The sequence below is a fragment of the Phoenix dactylifera genome, chromosome 1 (assembly GCF_051530095.1).
Source record: "Phoenix dactylifera cultivar Ajwa chromosome 1, Ajwa_hap1_PhDact_Kaust_v1.1, whole genome shotgun sequence".
Lineage (NCBI taxonomy): Eukaryota > Viridiplantae > Streptophyta > Magnoliopsida > Arecales > Arecaceae > Phoenix > Phoenix dactylifera.
The window spans coordinates 2,080,766-2,102,968 of record NC_143190.1 but is presented as its reverse complement, the minus strand read 5'-3'; the positions used below and the strand labels follow the sequence as shown (position 1 = coordinate 2,102,968).

General features: G+C 37.7%; 1 protein-coding gene across 1 annotated transcript; it reads left to right on the top strand.

The window, feature by feature from the left end:
• Positions 1–4,141: 4,141 nt before the first annotated feature.
• LOC103705763 (uncharacterized) lies at positions 4,142–20,324 on the top strand. The gene is made up of 3 exons (XM_008789614.6): positions 4,142–4,584; positions 19,525–19,632; positions 19,724–20,324. The coding sequence occupies exons 1-3, from the start codon at positions 4,279–4,281 to the stop codon at positions 20,039–20,041; spliced, it is 732 nt and encodes a 243-aa protein (XP_008787836.4). The 5' UTR covers positions 4,142–4,278; the 3' UTR covers positions 20,042–20,324.
• The last annotated feature ends 1,879 nt before the right edge of the window (positions 20,325–22,203 follow it).

Here is a 22,203-nt window from a genome sequence, read left to right as displayed (position 1 = left end):
GACTAGCAAATTGCTAGACCTCTTTAATTATCCTCGGTGTTGCCATTTCTAATACTGCTCGGACCTTCACTAGGTTGATCTCGATCCCCCATTGGGTCACCATAAAATCCAGAAACTTTTCCGAGGTGACTCCAAACGTGCACTTGCTCGAATTGAGTTTTATACAATATTCTCTCATGGTCTAGAAGGCTTGGTATAGATTGGTAACATGATGTTTGGCTCTCTAGCTTTTCTCGAGCATTTCATCTACATATACCTTCATATTTTAACTGATCTGTTGGTATGTAGCCTCAGTATTTTTCAATTCGAATGGCATCATCCAGTAACAATATAACCCTTTATCGGTGACAAATTCTATTTTCTCCTCATCCTCTGGGTACATCATGATCTGATTGTATCCCAAGAATGCATCCATAAAACTAAGGTGTTGGTTGCCCGATGTAGTATCAACAAGTTGGTCAATTCTTGGTGGTGAAAAATTGTCCTTCAGACAGACCTTATTAAGATCGGTGAAGTCAAAGCAGACTCTCCAATACCCACTAGCCTTCTTAACAAGCACCATATTAACTATCTATTCTGGGGTAGTCGACTCCACAGATGATCTCGGCCTCAAAGAGTTTGCCAATGCCTTTGTCGATATCCTGTTGCCATTTAGGGGCCAAGCTCCCATTTTTATGCCATATCGATTGATGTTTAGGGTCTATATTTAGCCAGCACATCACAATAGAAGGATCTATACCTAGTATGTTAGTAGTTAACTAGGCGAACATATCGGTGTTGGAGCAGAGCAACTTGATGAATTTGTCCGTTATGTCTTCATCGAGCAACGAGCCAATATGGACTGCTTGGTTATCTCCTTCACCAAAATGCTAGATGGAGGTGAGCTCCTCAGTGGGTTCCCCGTGTTGCTGCTTCTGTTCATGCTGAATGTCCAAACTTCAATGGGCAATGTTTCGAGGGGCTTGGAATTCCTTCTGAGGGTAGCTATGTATTACTGCTGAGCTACCATTTGATCGCCTCTGACTTCGCCGACCCCATTGTTGGTAGGAAATCTCATAATGAGGTGTTAAGTAGAAACCACAGCTCACATCATTTTTAATCCATGTTGATCAAGAATGGCATTATGCATTGAGGGAACCTTGATGACTAGGAAGTCTAGCATGATAGTCACATGTCGAGGTTCTCGGCTTGGTGTGATTGGAAGGATAATTACTCCCTCCACAAGTATAGGGTCTCTAGATAAACCGATTAAAGGAGAGTCAATTCTTCATAATTCATTATTGGTGGGTTTATTTTCTGGAATGCCTTATAAAATATCTGCAGAGTTTTCATTATCTATTAAAACTCTTCTTACATCATAGTTCGCTACAATAACATATATTACAATTGAATCATTATATGAGGTCTGCACCTCTTTTAGATCGACATCTGAGAAAGATATGACCTCCTTGGCTCATGGTCTCTTTGAGGCTAGATCTCCCACTCATGCATATCTTTCGGGCTGATGAGCTTGACCTTCCTACTGCAGGCCCACCTGAAAAAGTATTGATAACTTTTGCAGTGGGTCAGTGGTTTTCCAGCTTCTCGAAGAAGTGTCTGTCCTATCGTGCTCCTTCTTCTCATATTCTTCAATGTCATGGCCATGATCTTTGTGAAATCGATAATATTTCTTGAGGTTCCGACAACTAGGAGGGAACTTCATCTTCTTTGGCCATTGCAAATACTCTCCGCATTCTATCTCCATCAGAATCTGGGCCTTGAACGTGTTGAGAGGAGTATACCTCTTGAATCTTGAAGGTGTGCTCCTCAGACATTGGTAGCTCTCCCTCTCATATCAGAGCCCTATTTTTAGACCTTCTCTTTCTTCTTGGCCCCTTCCTTTTCCATTTCCACCTTTATTTACCTCGCTCTGATCTGCCATGGCCTCCTCGACCCTGTTGTATTTTTCAGCTTGAGACAATAGTTCAACCAAATCTTTGGGAGTTTTCTTCTCTAAGGAGAAGTAGAAATAGAAAGTTTTTAACCTATTCCTTATTGCCAACATTGCAATCTTCTAGTCTAAGTTATGGATCTCTAGCATCTCCATATTGAGGTGGTTAATATAACTTTTGAGGGACTCATTTTTCCCCTGCTTCATAGGAAACAGATTAGTGGTATTCTTCTTCTACCTCTGATTGCTCACAAAATGAGCCATGAACTAACGATTGAGCTAATCAAAAGAATAAATGGATCCTAGTTGAAGACCAAAATACTAGAGGCAAGCTGCTTTCTTTAGGGTGGATGGAAAATCTCGGCATAAAACTGCATCAGTTACTCCTTGTAATATCATGAGAGCCTTGAAGGTCTCAAGGAGGTCCATCAGGTCTAATGTGCCATTATGCACCTTAAACTAGGGCATCTTAAATCTCCATGGCAATGGTTTCTCCATAATGTGCCATTATGGTGGGTTTGTCATTATCTCCAAATCTTCTCTTTGGTTGGCCTACCTTTCTCTTAAGGTCTCGATTTTGTTATTTATTTTCCCAATCTTTTGATCGAGTTCTGCTTTTCTTTTGGAGAGCCTCTCTAGCTGGGGTAATTTTGAATCTCTTAGGCTATAGCCCATCTCAGAATGAGCACCAAGGCGATCATGTTCTTAATGTTGGTTGAAGTTTTTGGGATGAGGGGCAGTGTGCTATGCTAGGCTATCCTGGCGATCTAGTTGTGCAGCAACAGGTTTTTGGTTTGAGCTCTACATACTTCAGACTACCTTTGTCAAAGTTTGCATTTATTCCACAAGCAGATTGAACTAATCGGCAGTTACTGCCTTAGGAGCTGGCTGTAGAGCTTGAGATCGTTGAGAGCTAGGTTGGGTGTCATTAGACTCCTGCTGGGTTTGGTTGGTGGACTGGTGATTTTTTTCCTAGACTTCATCTCTCTTAGATCTCCAAGAAAACCTCAAAAGAAGAGGGTCATTCCTCTAATGCCAATCCATTGTCGCTCAAAACCTGATATGATGGTTGACAAGCTGATGAGTGATGCTGCTTTGCTCGGTTGGGCCGGGGGAGCATTGCATCATATTAGGTCTGATCTGCAACAAAAGAAAACAATCACGGGGTCGCCGGAATATGTCTGGTTGGGGATCCCCCGATGCCTAAGTTATGCAGAGTTTCGAGAGAAAACAGGAGAGATGAATGAGAGATGGAAGAATGAAATCATAGGGTCCAGATTTCTCATACCTAAGGGTTTGTGCCTAGTAATTTATAGAGGAGAGGGTGCCGATTTGCGTGGTTAGGATTACGTGATTTGCAGACGAGCAGTGAACTTCTTTCTTTATCCATTGATCTAGATGGTTACAACATTTCTCTTCGGTAGTGCCGAAATTAGACTTTTTTTAATTTATCGATCTAGGTGTTTACAATATTTCTTTTTGGACATGACGTGATTATACCGAGGTGTAATCGATTGCACTATTATTATTGATTTTGTGGGACATATGTGGTCGTCTAGCGGTTGAGTTGCCATACGAGATTTGAGATAGAGAATTCAAGTTGTATCATGTTCACAATATATATATATATATATATATAGAGAGAGAGAGAGAGAGAGAGAGAGAGAGAGAGAGAGCGCGGAAACGTGGTGCGATTTTTTTTTTGGAGGGTGACTCGGCCACTGTCATCGGGTGGATTCAGAGGGGACTGGGGGGTGAAGGCACAGACCATCCCTTAATTTGCGATATTGTGATGATAATGAGAGATGGGGGGGCCATGCAGGCCAAACATGTATTCAGGGAGGCCAATGGGGCAGCCGATTGGGTGGCGGCCTACGCAGCCCACCACTCGGGGTATGCCCTCTGGTCAGGAGAGGAGGAGTTGTCATTGGCACTCCGTGAGTTATTGTATTTTGATCTTATTGGATGTATTCATATTTGCACTGTATGAAACACCCGTATTCAGCAAAAAAACAAACAAAAAAAAAAAAACACATATTAAATGGGACTTGAGTCCGCGTTTGGATCCAACAATTCTGCTTTTGTTATATTTAACGCGCACGCTCGGATATTTCAGGTTTGGATTTCCGTTATGGGTCCCTGCAAAGCTATTCGGATTCAGTTGATGGTCGCTAAGATACAACCGGAACCCGACCCGTTGCCAGCCATACCCGTTTTGGACCGAGCACGACCAGGGTCCCCAGGTATCCATTTCGGGGTCATGGGTCATGGCCGTAGGCCTCTCTCCTTCTTCTCTCTGCTGATCTCTCAAACCGGTCAATCCTCGCCGGGGCGGTCGCCATAGAGCGATGAGAGCGATGAGGGCGGCGACGGTGGTGGCGGTGGCTCTAGGGATGGTGGCGACGCCGGCGGAGGCTGGGGACAACAACCGGGTGTTCCAGCCGTGCGCGGACGCCAAGATCCAGAAAGGAGACGGCTTCACCTTCGGCATCGCCTTCTCCACCCGAGAGTCCTTCTTCTTTAACCAGACCCAGCTCTCCCCCTGCGACCGCCGCCTCTCCCTCGCCTCCGGCGGCAACGCCCAGCTCGCCCTCTTCCGCCCCAAGGTCGACGAGATCTCCCTCCTCACGGTCAACACCACCTCCTACCCTGCCGTAAGATCTCGCTCTTCCCCTCCCCTCTTATTTGATCTTTTTATTGGATTCAAATCTGGCTAGGGCTTCGTATATTTAGGCCATCCCTCCTCTTTTTTCAAAAAGTTAGTGGATGGGAATCTTGAATGTTTGTTGTTATATTTGTTGATTTAGATGCTTGTCTGTGGCGTGCTTTTCGTTTTTAAAAATATTTGGATCTAGGACTAGCAAAAAATGTTTAAAAAATTTGAATAAGAACAACAAAGAGAGGTGGGAAAGTATCTTTCAGCAAAGTTTTCAGAAATTTCTTATCTGAGACACTTTGGGAAGTGGGAAGTAGAAAAAAGGAATGCAAGAGATGACAGGATTTCGGAAAAGCGTAGTAATAACCTGTTTTCTGGCTATTCTCATCATTAATGACATTAACTTGCACATGATTGGATTTTTGGTCACCTTTATATGAAGATAAATTGAAGAAGAGTGCAATAGTAAAGTTGTATCTGTCCTGCATGTAACAATTTGCATCATATAATTACGATCTTTTGCAATGATTGCCTGCTCTTGATTGTATCCAAATAATGGCTTCTAGAGAATGAGAAAGAAGTATATCAACTAAAATTGGGAGCTGCTTGTATTGAGCTTCTCAACAATTAATACTTTTTCCATTGTAATTAATCACATGCAAGCATCAAATGCACCTTTCTCTCGGACCCACTAGTAAAAGAGGAAATAAGAGAGAGTAAGAGAGATGGCATAAGACATCGAAAAGGAGATAGGGATGGTTAACCACTGATTTTGACGACTCAACTACAGTGGTCAAGGTGAATGACTCCTTTGCGTGGATCCTTTTTCTTTTCCTTTTTTTCCTCCCAAAGTACAGACACCTAAACCTTTTGATCCTATTTCTTTAGGTGGCCACCTGGCTGAAGAGGCATCTATCTCAGCATTTGAAGGGTTCACCACCTAGGTTCTTTGCCAGCCATGGTGCTGTTGCTTCCTCAATATGGATTACATGTACAAATTGGAATTATATAATTTTCCAAAATGTGGGGTAACTGAGGATGCATAAGATCTCATTGCCAATGGAGAGGAAAAAGCAATTTAGAACATTAATATGTCTTCAGATGCCTTTGATTCTTATATCAGCAAAAATGAAGAAGAAAAAAAAATCCAATTCTAGATTGTTGATTTTAAGGATGTTGGCATGAGAGTTGGACCTAGAAGCTTGTTCTATTAGAAGATTGCATGAGAAGAACTGAAAATAGAAGAACTTAGGGTTCTCAATCATTATTTCTTCTGATGCTTACTGTAAACCTTACGTTGCTTACTATTCATAACTTGATTGTCACAAACTCTTGTTAGGTTACTTGGGTCCTTTGTGAACTAATTTCAGTTTAAGTAGGGTTCTTTAGGTCTAGGATTATATATAGAAGTCAATTTGTTTTGTTACAAGGTGTCTTGATAACTCTAAAGGTCTGTTTCCAAAATTTTCAATTCCCTTTATACTTCAAAGGGATGTAACTTTTACAATCCATGATTATATTGTTGCATTACCATACAAGTTATGGAGAAGTTTGATGAGTTGAACCTGTCGATATATTAAATTTCAAAAACATGTCCCTTTTGTAGTTATTGGACTTTGAATGGTCTAAGATGGTATGTGAATTCTTTCTTTCTTTTTTACCTTTTTAGAATTAACATGGTGGAAGCCTCACTAAAAATTGGAGTTAAGGGCTGAAACAAATCAAGGTCTCTTCTATCAACATAAAAGGCTTTACTGGTTTGGACAGTTGAACATCTTAATCTTTTCTTTTGCTAATCCTAAGATTATATTGAGTTGATCATGATTTTTTATATATGAGTTGCGGATTGCGGTTGCTTTTGAGGTCAAGCATTCATATAATTTTTTATGAACCATTGTATGAAGATTATTCTTCAAAGAGTTTTCCCTTGTTTCATGGTTACAAGTTGCGATTATGCGAGTTGGTCCATACTTGGTGCTGCAAAGCCAAACTTGATTCTGCTCGAAGCGAAATGGCATCTAGAGTAATTTGTTTCATGCAAATCTTGAACCTCAACCTCAATCGTTATTGAAGTTGCAAAATGATCTTATAAAATTGAATAAATGCTACGTATTTCTGGGTATGTCTGAATTAAAAGTTGTTGAAGGTTTGGTTATAGCTTGGGAATGGTGTAATTTAAATATTAATACAAATGCTAACAATCTAGAACAGTCCTGATTAATTTTATGCAATTGAGTAATTGTAGTTAAGTCTGATTTCTAAATTCAAATTTCAGTTTTCTCTAGCTTTCATTGAGAGTTGAATCTTGTTAATCGCCCTTGCACCTTTGTTACACTTACAACCCATGTGATTCACCTCCTACAACACATTATTACCATGCACTAGAAGTATGAAATACTACTTTTTTAATCTTTTAAGATGCTTATTAAAATGGGTTTCTGCCGAATTAGAAGCATTGCCAAACACGCCTTACATTCTGTTGCATTAACTGGATAACAACTCTTGACTTGCTCAAAATATATTTCTGTAATTGAAAGAAATTTATGACTATTTAAAAGTCTTTTTTAAGTTTTATCTTTGAAAAATCATATAAAAAGATCTGATAGAAACTTTCTCATACTCATGTTAGTATTTTTCACTTTATGTATGTTTCATTAGTTATGACCTAAGGATGAACCAATTCTTGCTTGAAAGGAGAAGACACTTGCCTTGGTTATGAGGATGGGAATTTATGAAATTTGGTGCTTTCTAGTAATGTATTGTATAGGTTGGAATGGAAAAAATTGACCCTACCCGGAAACTCGATTGAACTCGATGGGTTGGTTTGGGTCAAGAGTTTTTCAAGTAAGGGTCGGGTGGTCAGATTTTCTGACCCAACTTTAAATGCGTCGGGTCGAAGATATGACTTGGATCACGAGTAGAGTTCTATCTTGGATATTAATTGTTTAAGTAATTAGTCCTTTTCTTGATACTAGTTAACTTGTAAGACTTATAAATATTAGATTTGATTTATTAGCATGGATTTATTAGGTATTGAGTCTTCCAAAATAGATTAGGTTAGGGTCAAATGGGTGACCCAAAATGACCCATGGGTGGATATGGGTCAAGAGTTCTTGGCCTAATGTCAAGTCAAACGGGTATGGGTCAAGATTTTCTCTGTTATTGCCCTTACTCAACCCTACCGAACCCGACCCACTGCCACAATAATGTAGGATGCTGGCCTTAGAGTTGCAATATAGGATGGCATGATTAATTACGATACTTGGTCAACACTAGTGATAATACTTTTAAATTGCTAGGGAGCGATATAAAAAGATGATTGATTGTTGGGTTTCATTGAACTTCTATATTTCTGCTGTTTTGCATTATGTGGGAGTTGATATGTTGACTCTTCAAACCTAGTATGAAGGTAGAAAAGAGATGATGTCATGTTCAAGTGTTTTTACAAGTGACTAGATAAGTCATGTTTCACACATGCATCCAAAGAAATGGGCATCTTAAGGTTTAAGATTTTGGCTTCAGAAGTTATTGCCTTGAGGCCACTATTGACAACTAGATTTCTGCATGTACAAGAGACATGATTTATTTAATAAGGAATATTTGATTGATGATTGCGATAAAATTGTTGTGGTAATGAGGTTTTTAGATAAAATAGGTATCTTAAGAAACCTTTTCTTAAAAAAGTTATAAACTCATTGATCAATAGAATTCTATTTTCTAAAATAGTACTCAGTATGCCCCACCCCTTTAGAGAGAGGCTTCACTTGGTAGAAACATTGCCATTGGGACTGTAAGAATAAAAAAAAAAAAACATATCGGCAGGAAATTCGGTACACAAAGGCCTCGGAGTCCAGCCTTGCCAGCTGGACTTTGAGGCTTTCACATTATATAGTAGATATTTTGGCTGAAACTAATTGGAAGCAACCCCTCAATATTGATTTTGGTCAATTTTTTGACTTTTTTTAAAAATGAAAATTGATTATATTTTGCTCAAAATTGATGGAGCAAGTCGGCAACAACGTAGAAGTTTTCTCAAGGCAATCTCTTTTGAACTAGTATATTAAAAGTTTGTACCATTTTCTAATCAAATATTTAGACCATGGCTCAAAAATTTCCTAGGGTGATAAAAGTGGGTAAGATGAGACCAAGGTTTTGATCTTTGGTCGAAACCAAACCAAAATTGAACTTCTATTCTGGATTTTGTTAGTTTTAGCAATTTCTATCGGTTTTTCTAGCCAACACTAACCGGTTTCATAGGGTCTCAGCCAGTTCTAGTCAAAATTGATGGAAATTGACTATAAATGAATTTTCTATTTCTTTTTTTGGTGTTCAATAATATAAGGGGATTTTTTTAATTATTTAGTACATAGGTTATCGAGTATCAATTCAAATGTTTTTTCTTTCATTGAGAAGGGAGATAGACAAAAATCCTTAACAAGTTGTTACCTCCGGAAAGGCCCTTATCAATTACTATAGTATATTGTAAAGAATAAAGAATAACTAACTACAAGAATTTTCATATAAGCAACATATTTTTTTGATAACATACAACACTTTAATTACATTACATGTGTTTGATTAGATGGTTACTTATCGTCAAGAATATGAGAGAAATACCAAGATTTAATATACTTACAAATTCTTCTAAAATGTGGATAGATATTCGAATCCACAAGTCAATAAAAGCTTCAGAATTAATATTTTTGAACAATCAAAGTTCAAGAATTAACTATTTTACAATACAAAATACCAGCGTATTTAATGAATCTCACTTATATGTAATGCTAACTTTAGCTTAAAATTGTCAATAACAACACTAATAAAAAATCCATATAACAAGAAATAAAGGGTGGCCCATTGCACGAGACTCCTGCCATTGCGAGGTCTGGGGAGGGTTAGATATATACAACCTTACCGCCGCTTATGGAGAGGTTGTTTCCATGTTTTGAACTTATGACCTCCAGATCACAATAAAGCCACCTTACTATTGCACCATGGCTCACCCTCTAATAAGAAATACTTCAAAGATATTGTGTATTAATTTTCTTGGTATCTTTTATTTTTCCTATATTAATTTTTTATTTTTTTTTGATTTTTTTAACCAAAACTTAAAAACTTTTAGCGAATCTTGTGAAATGGCTGAAACCGAAACTCCGCAGACCCAGCTGAAACTGAAACCGAGTTTTTGAACTTGGCTTGAGACCTTAGGTGTGTCAGGTATTGAAGACAATAATGGTATTTATGAATCATGTGACAGATGTTTATTAGAAGCATATTATTTGTCATGATTGAGAGAGAAACAACTGTATTTTTAACCAAACTTCTTTCTCATAGGAAGACATGCAACCTTGTTATTTGATGGTTTTATTACAAACTGCTTTAAATTATTTATGGATTTTGTAGATGAATGAAACCTCAATATGGAGTACAAAATATGACCTCATTCATTTGCTTCTTAAAATGATTACAAGAGAGTTGCTCTTTGATTTTCCGTTGACATATTTGCTAGTAGATGTGAGCGATCTGTTTTCTATTGCCTGCTGCCAATATCTTGGCTGATAATGCTCAAGTGAGAAAGTGTTGTCATAATAATCTAGCTGCAAATATACATTCGTGAATGGGCATAAGAAGTTGGCATTGCAATTGTGGAGTCCAGCCAAGGCCGCAACCATTTGAAGTCTTTTTGTTGAGCAAAAGTGATGTTTCCACTTGCATCAGCTGGATCTTATATCCAATTTGTATATGAGGATCATTAATGAAAACAAGTTTCACTTAGATGTTTTCAGCTGAAACTCTAGAATAAGTGTCGTAGTTGGGCCTTGTTGAGAGCTATCAAGGATTTTGTGTCTCTAAACATGGGCTCACTGTTTGGTATTTTTATTTTTTTAAAGATGTGATTAGCAGGACAGGATGGGAAATATCTGCAATTTAAAAGACATGATTAGTGGGACAGGATGGGACATGAGGTCATCAGATCTGACCACTTACTGAAGGATTTTGCAATATGATTCTACTGCTACAAGAAAGCATGCTGCTTTAAATGCTGTCCTATAAAATATCGTGAATACAGCTGCATAGCTCTTTTTAGTTTCTTTCCTTCTTCATCAGTGATATAGTTATGAGTAATCTAGCTATTATATTAGGATTGTTCCATTCAGTTAAAAGGTAGCTTAGATTATTGATATTTTTCCTGGATGAATTCCTAGCATCTAACTCTCAGTTCTTCACTTTCCTTTTTCTCCTTTTCTTTTCTTAATATTATCTTTGGTATATTTCAATCTGATTTAGTCACAGGCATGCCTGACCACTGGATTACTCAACTCCATGTATTTAATGACATAAACTGTTGGTCTCTTCAATCCTCAAATCTTCCCTTGATACCATAATTCTATTTCTTTCCATATTTTCCACCTATCACAAAAAACAGTTTGTGCTCCCGCCATTATGATATTCTACAGCATATTCAACCTTATTAAAGGTCTCAGATTGTAATTTCTGCTGCTCTGCGTTCATCAAATGAATATTACTACCACTTTGGTTTTTGACATGCATTCAGGAAAATTTGTGCAATATGGATGGGTTAAAACTTGTTAGTTATGGTAGGGATATCATACAACCAACCTAATCATGTCAAAAAAAAAGAGAATAGCCAATCATGTTAAAGTTTTCTCATTGGGCCTTGTAGTTGTTTCATTTCCATATGTGAAAGAAAAAGAATCTCAATTGTGCTCCATGGGAATCTTCACAATCAATATAAGATTAATGCATTTTGAAGTTTGAACCACATAGCTCATTTTCTTCCCCCTTCTTGGTCCATGCACCACAACCACTAGTTATGCACATTAGTCCATGATGCCACTGCTTATCTTTCTTATGAGTGATGCCAATCAATCATTTTGGACCTTTTTAAATATGTATCCATTTTTCTTGCAAAGTAGATCCTCTTAGAACATCCATTAATACAGTGCTTTATGGTAAATTGCTTCAAATGCTTGCATTCAACTGAGGTATTTCCATCTTTTGATTACTAGAGATCTTTTGATATTTTTCAAGTGTTGGCTGTATTGATGTTAGCACAAGACATGCATGTGTACCATGGTATCTTGCATAGCAAGAGTATTAACCAATGTCAACCTATATTGACTTGTGAGGCGAAAGCCCATTTCGACGTCTAAAAAGAGGGTTTGAGAACAAATTTGTAGATTTTCCCCAACGCAATTCAAAAACGGAAATTCCACGAATCCCTATTTGGCTTTGGTCAATGTGTCTTGTTATCACTTGCTACTGAGCCAAAAAAACCAAGGTCGGATGTATTGACCCAAATTGCTCGGTTCGGGGCATACCCATCGAGTTCTGAGTGGCAACTGGGTCGAAATGCAACTTCAGTTTGGAAACCTCAAATTGGCTTAGACCGACTTGAATCGAGCAAAACCATCCTGTTTTGCTTGCTTTAAGTGGTTCGTTGTCTTTATAACCCCCCGACCCAATCCTGAGTTGCCTCGCCTCCTGATCACTCTCTCCCTCCCTCTCGTGTTAGGTTAGGATTAGGGCTTTGACGTGGCCATCCTGCTATCATCGCTGCCACCTTTGACGACGACCATAGGTATACACTTCGCCCTTTCTCTTTCTCTCTCAGTCTCTCTCCTAAAGATGACCACTCCGGTGGCTTTGCCCTCTCTTTCTTCCCCCCGCTCTTTCTCTCAGTCTCTCTCCCCACTTTGCCTCCTCTATCTTTCTCCTCTCGCTCTTTCTCTCAAAGACGTTGATAACCCCGGCAACTTCACTTCCCCTTCCTTTCTCTCCTCGCTCTCTCAATCTCTCTCTCTCTCCCTCTCTCTCTCTCTCACTCAGACAGACGACCTCGGTTTCTTCGCCCTGTCTCTTTGTTCCTCCCTTTCCCCTCTCCCTCTCCCTCTCCATCATCCTAGTTCTAATTTGCCTTAGGTTGCTATGGTATGCATTGGTACTATACCAAATCAGTCACCAGCTAGTATGATTGGATATTGATATGACGAACCTTGAAAAAATCTTTATATTTATTTACTTATTGAGTTTCAATGAATCATGATATTGCTTGTCACTAAAGAACACAACATGGTGTGTGTTATGCTGGCCATTGTTTGGCATGCTTCATGCCAACAACGCTTAAAACTTTGGTACTTTCTACTACCGCTAGTAAAGTGTATGTGCAAATGCATGTGTAGCTCATCATAGTTAAAAGGAAAATTTGCAAGTATGGTAGAGTTGATATTTGAAAAGATTTTTGTTTAATCTATTGCTTTAATGTAGAATGATTCAATTATAATCCGTAGGGACTACTTAAAACCAGAAAGGTTAAAATTAAAGCAAAGTAAGTCGAATTGCGCTGAACCTGCCGGTTCAGGATGTACAGAACTGGACCAATTGGTTACCGGCATGGTTCAACCGATCCGAACAAGATTTATAAATAACCCTCTATCTAAGGCTCGGAGCTGCTGGAACTCTCCCGACACCTTAGTCGAAGTCCTTGGTTCCCATCGACAATGATGATGATGATAACGTCCTAACTAGATGAGCTCTCTCTCTCTCTCTCTCTCGGGGTCCCCATTGCCAGGATCCAAAGTCGGTCAGATGGGCTTAAAGCTCTCGAAGCCCTTGCTTCCCCTCTCTCCCCCTCTTCTGCATCCTCCTCTAACCTCGGTCAACTTGCAAAGCCGTCGTCAAATGCCTATCTCAGGTGAGTTCGAAGGTCTTGGCCTCTCTCTCAACCCTCTCTCTTTCTCTATCTCTCCTTTCTCTCCCTCCCTCTAGTTTTGGTACACCACATTTTGGTACGTATGTATGGGTACCGTACCAGTCGCCAGCCAGTGCGACTCGATATTGATTTGGCGAATCTTGGTTTAAACCTTTTCCTAAGCAAAGAAACTATTGAAGATTTGGCATTAAGTAATAAAAATAAAGCATAGAGGGTGTGAGCCTTTATGCAAAGTAAGGTTTTTCTATTGTGACATGGAGGTCATGGGTTCGAAATATAGAAAAAATTCTTTAGTATGTAGGGGTAAGGCAGCATACATCTAACCCTTCCTAGATCCTACAATGACGGGAGCCTCGTGCACTAGTCCGCCCTCTCTTTTTTTATAATAAAAAGAAGCATGTGAATGTAGGTGTTGCAAAGATGGTAGAGTAAAATGACTCAACCTGTCTAAGGAATGAATTTGGATTTGTAAGTTATATTATGTTACTATGTCTAATAATTTTACATATGGATGTTAATGGTTGTGTTAGGCATTGATAGTTATCAAAGAAAAATTATAAGTACAGTGCAATTTCAGATGAAGCAGAAACCTAGGCTTGCTAGCATCATATCTTGGTGGGGCCATTTCCATTTGGAAGCTTGGGTTCAAACCACAATTAGATTGAATAATGCTATGACATACGAGACTAGACTGCTAAAACCCATGGTAGCCTAGTTAATATATGAATTCAAAGAAATTATTGTAATTCTGAAGTAAAACAATTTAGATGGGCTTTAATCTAATCAAATTTCTCTTAGTTATCTTGTCCAATAAGGTACATACATGAATGGGCTTGTCTAGCCATCACCTTGATTTAATGGGCCAAGTAGCTAGAATTGGTGGATGCATATAGTCATAGTAGCATGTTTCTCTCACTCCTTTTTTAATCACATGGGATATCGAAACTACACAAAAGTTTGTATACTCAAGAACCATGAGATATATTTTTATGCATTTAGGAGATACTTTGTTTTCACTATGTTTAATTTTGATGCAACTAAATCTCATCTTATAATTGTGATATTTACCATGAAAGATATGATGCTTTGTATTTCTCAGAATATTTATGAACTTTCTTCGTTTGTTTTTCACAGTTGTTTTGGGTTTTTTGTGCAAGAATAATTGCATGCTGCCTCAATTTATGCTCTAAGAAGAATGAAATACTTAACATAGTTTGAGATTCTCCTTGCTAATAGAAACTTACAGATGTGGTTTGTTACTGCATCTGTAGGCCACTTGGCACACAATACGTCAACCCGCAAGGTGCAAGTCTAGGCATAGTAGTTCACAACCTTTTACACTAGTGCTAGACCTACAAGCGATTTGCACCACACCCTTATTTGCTTAACCAGAGGCTAGGTTAATGGGATGTGGGGCATCTTCTGAGAGGGGGATGTATGTGGCTTTTGCCTACATGCATGTCTGTCTAGAACTTTTCCATGGATTTGTATGGTTTTTCCAAGCCCAACTGCTAATAAAAGAGAAATGTTCATTACTTACAGCATCAACCTCAACATTCTAATCAAAGGCATAATACTACTAAAGAAAATTGTCAAGAAATCAGGGCAGTCACTGATGATGTTAGAGAAGAGGATTTATGGCACCTTGAGCAAAAGCTAAGATGTCAACCCAAACACAAGCAAACCAAAAGCTAGAAAGTCTTGCAAACTTCATCTTTGAAGACAACAAAATTCCTTTATCAAAAAAAGAACACAATCCACTTCCCAATGGGATCAAACATGTCGTAACTTTGCAAATAAATCATAGTAACCAGCTATTTGTCTTGAAGCTCTTATTCTTCATTTGAAACCCACCATGGCTTGGTACCATTAACACCTTTTGTATTGTGCCATAGAGTAGATGTTTAACATGTCTGAGGCCCGATGCTTCATTTAGATCATGGCACTACTTGGATCTAGTTCTTCTTCCTCATAGACGATCAACGAGCCTGGAGAAGAAGAGAAAGACTTTGTTCCATGGATCAAAATAATTGTAGGTGGCCCTACCCATGGACTTACGAGAAAGAATGTAGAGGTTGGGTACATGGATTGTATCCATTGTAGAGGGCAAAGATTGATGCATCAATGGGCTGACTAAACTAAAGGCTGGAGGCAATTATGGATAGGGGATATGATGGAAAGAGAGAAGGAGAGGAAATTGGCCAAGTATTAGGCTACAAGTATGACGGGGAGGCAAGCATGGGCGAAGTTAGGGAGATATTGTCCCAATTTTGGTCCATTAAACAGTCAAGGGCATGGATTGCCATATCGTCTCGAACTGCCAACTCTTCTGTATCGAGTTGTATCGAGGTGTATCGAGGTGCGTACAAATCTGTACCAAGGTATACTGAGATAAAAAGGTGAGAAAAATGGTTCGATGGCCATTTTGATAGGGTGTATATCCTATCATACCAATCCGTACCAAACAAATAATGTATTGGTATAGCACCTAGTATCGAGATTCCGAACTTTGGTCAAAAATTTTGTACAGTTGTAAAATGCAATGTACAGTGGACTTTGATTTGTGTTCAATAGATGATTGCTTTAACATGGACTATCCAGCAACTTTGCTTGCATCTTATCTTTGCTTAGCACTGGAGTGACGCACGTCTAGTGGACTTCAATTCATGTTTGCTAGATGACTGCTTTAATATGGGTCTGATAGCTTGCTTCATATTTTTGCTTGCTCATGATGTGAATAAACAGCTTCTTCAGAAGTGGCTATAATTTTTCTATTGATGTGGGACGATGAAGGAAAGAATCATAAGTTGCATGGAGAAAAGATCTGTGTGGAGCCAAGAGAAGAAAGGAACCGAGTAACACACCAATGTGGACTGATGGAGCTTATTTCAGTTGGAAGTTTGACCCAAGAGAACAAATGGACTCAGAGATTTTGGGTCTGAGTTATTTTATGTATGGGAACTGATGTAAAGAATGAAGACATGCAGGCAATCATCTACCAAAAAGCCACAATGGTCTCAGCAAGACCAAGGTCATGCAGGCTTTTTCCCAGAATTCACACTTTCATGTTCTGGTAAAATATAGTGTATTGTTTCATTATACATGATTAGTTAAACTTCTTACATCTCTTTGAAATAGCTTCTCGCAATTAGCCCCCAAAAAATTGTCATTACATAGTGGATCAGTACAAATATATCTTCTCTGTGAGATTATGATGGAATATGGGCATAAATCTGCAAACCATATTTACAATACCAAGTTTAGTTCAATTGTCAGATGGGTATGAGGTGCATTTTGCTCCAACATGCATTCTACATACATGACGCATCATAGCATTGAATACTAACAACTGATGCTGACTCTATTTTTTCTGTGCAAATCCCTTGACTTGAGATGTAACTGAGTGTTAAATATTGTGAATTTGAAAGGTAGCTTTAATTTGCTTAGCCATGCAACTATTGAGTAGGTTGATCCATTGTCTCTTCATGTGAGGTTTCAGTTCACCGATTTCCAATTATTATAGACTGGCTCACAAGTTTTTCCTGTATAATTGGATGGCAGTCATCATTAAACATGGAGTGGAAATATGATAGTTTTCTTATGTTCCAAAGGAAATATGTTTATGGTTGCTTTTGTAGGTTGGAACGTAGATATGGAAGCTATCACTGAGGTAATAGGGTAACTGGGGGCTTAATGATGTGCCATATCAATTTGTTGAGGCGCATTGAAAGTGGCATTGTTTTGAAGTGGAGCTTAGATTATACATGTATTGGGTGAGAATCAAAATATACATGGCAGTTGATCTATGACAGTGGGTTGATGCAATTATTCTGTTCTTGCAAGCTTGTCATAACACCGAAGGGTTACATATGCAATGGCCATTATGGAGACAAGAAGAAATATCCTGGAGCTATAGCTTTAGATGCATTCTAAGGGATCCAAAGTTTGGAAGCTGTTTATTTCGGATATTTGTTTTCTCCTAGAAGGCTGGAGAATACTGTTGATGGCAGTGGGAAGGATTGAATGTGGACAGGTCCATTTTATTACCCACATCTTTGTCTGGTTTATGTATACATTCAATTTTTGCTGCTGCAAGATCCAAAAGAAAGATGTGGTTTGTGAGAATCTGAGAAGAGTCTTCAATTTGGATTTGGCAGCAGCAATATTCTTGTCGTTTTGTTGTGGCTTATTTGAATTTGTAGAGACAGTACTCTTTTCTTGTATTACTTGCGTGCATATAAGCCTTTAATATTCTCTTTAAAAGGGCTTGGCTTGAACTTGCTCCATCTAGAGCTGTGTGTTGTGGAAAGGATAGCCACCTAATCCACAATTTAACTGCAAAACTGTAGCTTTTGGAAATGACTTCTTTTACCTAACGATGGGACTTGAGGTGAAAAAAGAGATCCAGAGCCTATAACGTTATAGAATATGTGAGAAAAGCATTGATATTATTCTGTTCTATTCTGGAATTTCTTTCCTTACCCGATATTTGACAAGGTTTATATGCTTAACCGTCTTTATAACACAGTTAACAATGAATGGGTGATAAGTTGGAGAGTTGTGGGAGGTCAAGTCTATTCTTTGTGTAGTCTCATTGGTCCTTTTTTTTGTCTTGCTTCTTAGTATTTCTTACCATCCTTGCTTCGGATGCATGCACATATTTTTCAAGAAGAATCTCGATACCATTGTGAGAGCTGTTGGCATCATGTATCAACCCATGTATGGGCTTAACCACACTGCTGAACTCTAGTTAATTTGTTATAATTTTTTAAATTATATGGTCCCTTTTTTTTATCTTTAGATATGTAGCATAAGATTTATCGCTGACACTTTCCATTTGTCTGCCCTGCAATGATTTTGTGGAATTAATTACATCCAGTTAATGTTCTAGCTTTTTCTAGGGGATGAGGTAGGAAATTTATTGAGGTGTCGCTTCATGTGCCATACTTTTAATTTTGTATTTATTATTGATATCGTTTAGAATATCTGCTTGCAATGTGAATCTTCAAGTGAGCGTATTTCAGGGCCATGGTTTCAAAAAGACAGGAGTTAATTTCTTTATTTACATCTCCATATGCTTGTAGAGTAGGTATGGTTTCTGTAGTTGGAGCACCTAACAACAAAGTATCTACTTTATCATATTTTGCTTATGTATAGCAAATAACTAGTTGACAATATGCTGAGAAATGTAGCTTTAGTTTTTCACTTGAGTTTATTCCTTGCTGCTCAACTAATAAAGTGAGGAGCATCTTCTTATATATGATGGCATTTTGACATTTCTTTTTAACCCCACATTCTGGGTAAGTATGGAATTCCTTGTTGCGATGCATCTTTTACTTACAGGTTTTGTTTATCATTTTTTTGTTTAAGTGATCATCAACCCTTGCATTTGTCTCCTTCCAGAGGTGAAGAACCCGAGTTTTGAAATGAATTGCATTATAGTTAAGTGTGTTCTTAATGCTCGTGCCCTCTTTCCTTCTTGTGACCATTTTTTCTGAGTAATAAAATCAGTGGTGGTGGAGACATGTTTTCACCTTTCATTTTGGAGGAAAATTCATCTTGAGATTGTTTCACAAACTTCAAAGGAACTTTTTAATGTAAAGAACTCTACATTGAAATGTAGAAATCCCAAACATGCCATTTGCAAAACTGTTAGATGCAGATCGATATGGACTATTCTCAAATCTTGATCATAATAACAGTTAAAAGGATGCTTTCTTGCCCATCAGCATTATCTTACTTAGGATTAAATTGAAATTCACATCTTGTGTTGTGGGATTTCAAATTGACAGTGCTAAACTTTGGGCTTTGCCATTGCAATCTCTTGCTTGAGTCAGTCTATTCTTCAATTTTTGGATTTAATTATGTCTTGCATTATGTAAATGATTTGTATTATGGATCATGCTGCTTTCCTATGCTTTTTTGTTATAAAAAAAAATTGATGATGGCACATTTCTGTCATCTTTTTTCTTTATGGGCATAACCATATGCATGGTTATTCATCAGACGGGATTATTCCACGATAATTTTACTGACAAAGCTCCATACTTCTATCTAGTTTTAATTTATAAATGACAGCCATGCTTGGATTCAAACCTTGACACACTTTTTCTCTCCTGGCCTGTTGTCTTTGGATTGTTCAAATATATAGATTGTCAATTTGAAAATGCAGTTCTTAATGGAGAAGTTTCATGCAACTGCTAGGTGACTAATGGTGGATTCATGGTAGCGTTTGCCGGTAGGAAGTATGCAGCACGATCCCTTCCAACATTTGTCAGTAACAGTTCATACACTGTTACCAGTTTTACCCTGGTATTCTAGTAACATAAGATCCTGGAAATAAAGAAATTTAAGCCAGAAAATTTTGTTGTATATTCATTTGTCTACTTGAATGCTTACGTAGGTACTTGAGTTCCAAAAGGGTACACTTCAGAACTTGTATTGGAAGAGAGATGGTTGTGCTTCATGTTCAGGAAAGTCAGACTTCGTTTGTCTGAACAAACAAGAATGTGCAATTAAAACATCCAATTGCAAGAGCGCGAACCAGGGTGGCTCAGTTGATTGCAGCATTGGAATACAATTGGCCTTCTCAGGAACAGATAAGCATTATGCTGTCCTCAATTCATGGTATGAAGTTTCCAACCTCCAGCAGTACTCCCTCTATGGACTGTATTCCAACCTTAGAGATTCTCTCACCGGCCAGTACAACAAAATCTTCTAGCTTGTTGGATTGGGTAAACTCCTTGCTGGAACTGCTGCTGTAATTTTCTTTGATCATGTCTCCCATACATTTTCTTCTGTATTGGAAGTTGCTGTGAAATTGCTTGATGCTTGAAGTCAAGGCTGTCTATTCCTGTAATCCACATGTATTTGCTGGTGCTTGACCATATTCATTTGTTTGCCATTGTAAATTTCATCTCTCATTTTCTGTTTCTTTTTGGAGTCCGAACATCTGGATTGTTTATTCATTTGCTTCTGGTGGTGGTTGTTGCCCTTGAGCGTCATTGTTGTTGGTGAGTCATATTATACGATTATTGCTTGACCAAGTTGATCTTGGATGCTTAATGTTCCAATCATACAGCAAAGACTACCATGCTTCTTAAATTTAACTGAGCAGAAATGTCGCTATTGTGTTCAGTGCTTGTCCTGAAGCAATGACATAATCCATCATTTTTGCGTGCTGGGTACCCCTGTTAGACTCATTCAAAAGTCAGCTGGTCATGTATTCTATAATTTCATCAGGTCAACTGAATTAGGTTTTTGATATAGGAGCTAAGATTCTAGTTCAACATTTTTATATTAAACCGATGTAAATCTATGAATCATTCTTACTTGAACATTTTCTATCCTTGTAACCTTGTTATTTCATTAGGTTGCTTCCACTAAAGAGACTAGGGATTGGTTCTGGTGGTATCAACTTTGTTTCATTTGCCCTTACGGTAACTCCAACCTTAATTACCGTACATAGGGAACTAACATCAGCGATACCTAGATGAACCGCTTTGAGGCATCCTAGGGTTATTCTTTGTAGATTGTTTTGTTCTCTCTATTGTGCAACTATATTCTGTACATTATTAATCTTTTGTTTGGTACAAAGGAGTGATCGGATGAAGGATAGATAGGAGAAGAATGATGGGTATTCCATCCATCCTTTCGTGTGTTTGGTAAAACGTAAAAGAATGGATGGGAATGATTCTTTCCTATGTTTGATATAAAAGAAATGAAAGGAAGGATGGATGATATTTATATGATAACTTTACTGAACTAACTTTTGATTAAAAAAAATATTATTATTATCAATTTATAACACTTATTTATACTTAAGAAGTAGGACAATATATAAACTTATAATCTTTATAATTTATAATATATAAAAATTATATAAATATTTATTTTGAATTTAATTTGATTAAATAAATAAATTTATAAATTAATTATATATGCATTAATTTATTCATATATTAATTATATAAATAACTAATTAATTTATAATTTAATTTAAATATTTAATTAATTTTATATAGACAGCTAGCTAAAAAGAGTGCATATAAATAGAAAAATAGAAGACAATTTAATTATTTACTTATAATTATGGAAATAATGTACTAAAATTAATATAGTTAGTAACGAAATTACGAAATTTCATACTATAGGGTTAATAGTATAGGTAAAATAAAAATATATATAAATAAAATGAATGAAAAACTGAAAAAGTGTTAGGATTTTATCAAAAAATTAGTGAAGGATAATTTTGTCATCATAGAAATCCACTTCGATTGGTGGGTCAGGATGGATGGGTAATCCCTCATTTTCATCTATCTTTTCTAAAACTTTTTGAACCAAATGATGGATGGAGGTCATCCATCTTTTCAATTCCATCTATCTCTTTCTTATGACCCCAACCAAACACAAGGTAAGAGTGGAACCATTATCATCTCTACCAGAAAAATCCAATTATAAGTAACAGTGGATATGATTTGCAATTTTATGTTTAATTAGATATGAACTTTGTCTCCTTCACTGTTGAGGTAAGAGATAGCAATTAACAAGTCTGTTGGCATAGGTCAAGCTTCAAAGGGACCTGGTCTACTTGAGAATGCATTTCGTGTCCGATCTCCATCGGTTCAGTTGGCTGTTATTGTCATTTGTTGTTTACTTTTGTTAAACCTAGGCTACTTAATGAGTCTAATGCCTGCTACTGGACCTATTTAAACCAGCTTTGAATGGTCCTTATGGCCGTTTTGGTTTAAGCTAGACCGGGCATCTTTTTTTTTCGGGTACAACGGCTGCTCATCCTATCCTGGTGTAGGTGCAGCCAACAAAGTCAAGAGATACAAAATGACATAACTGTGAAGGGCTAGTCTCCTGATGTGTCCAGAGAAC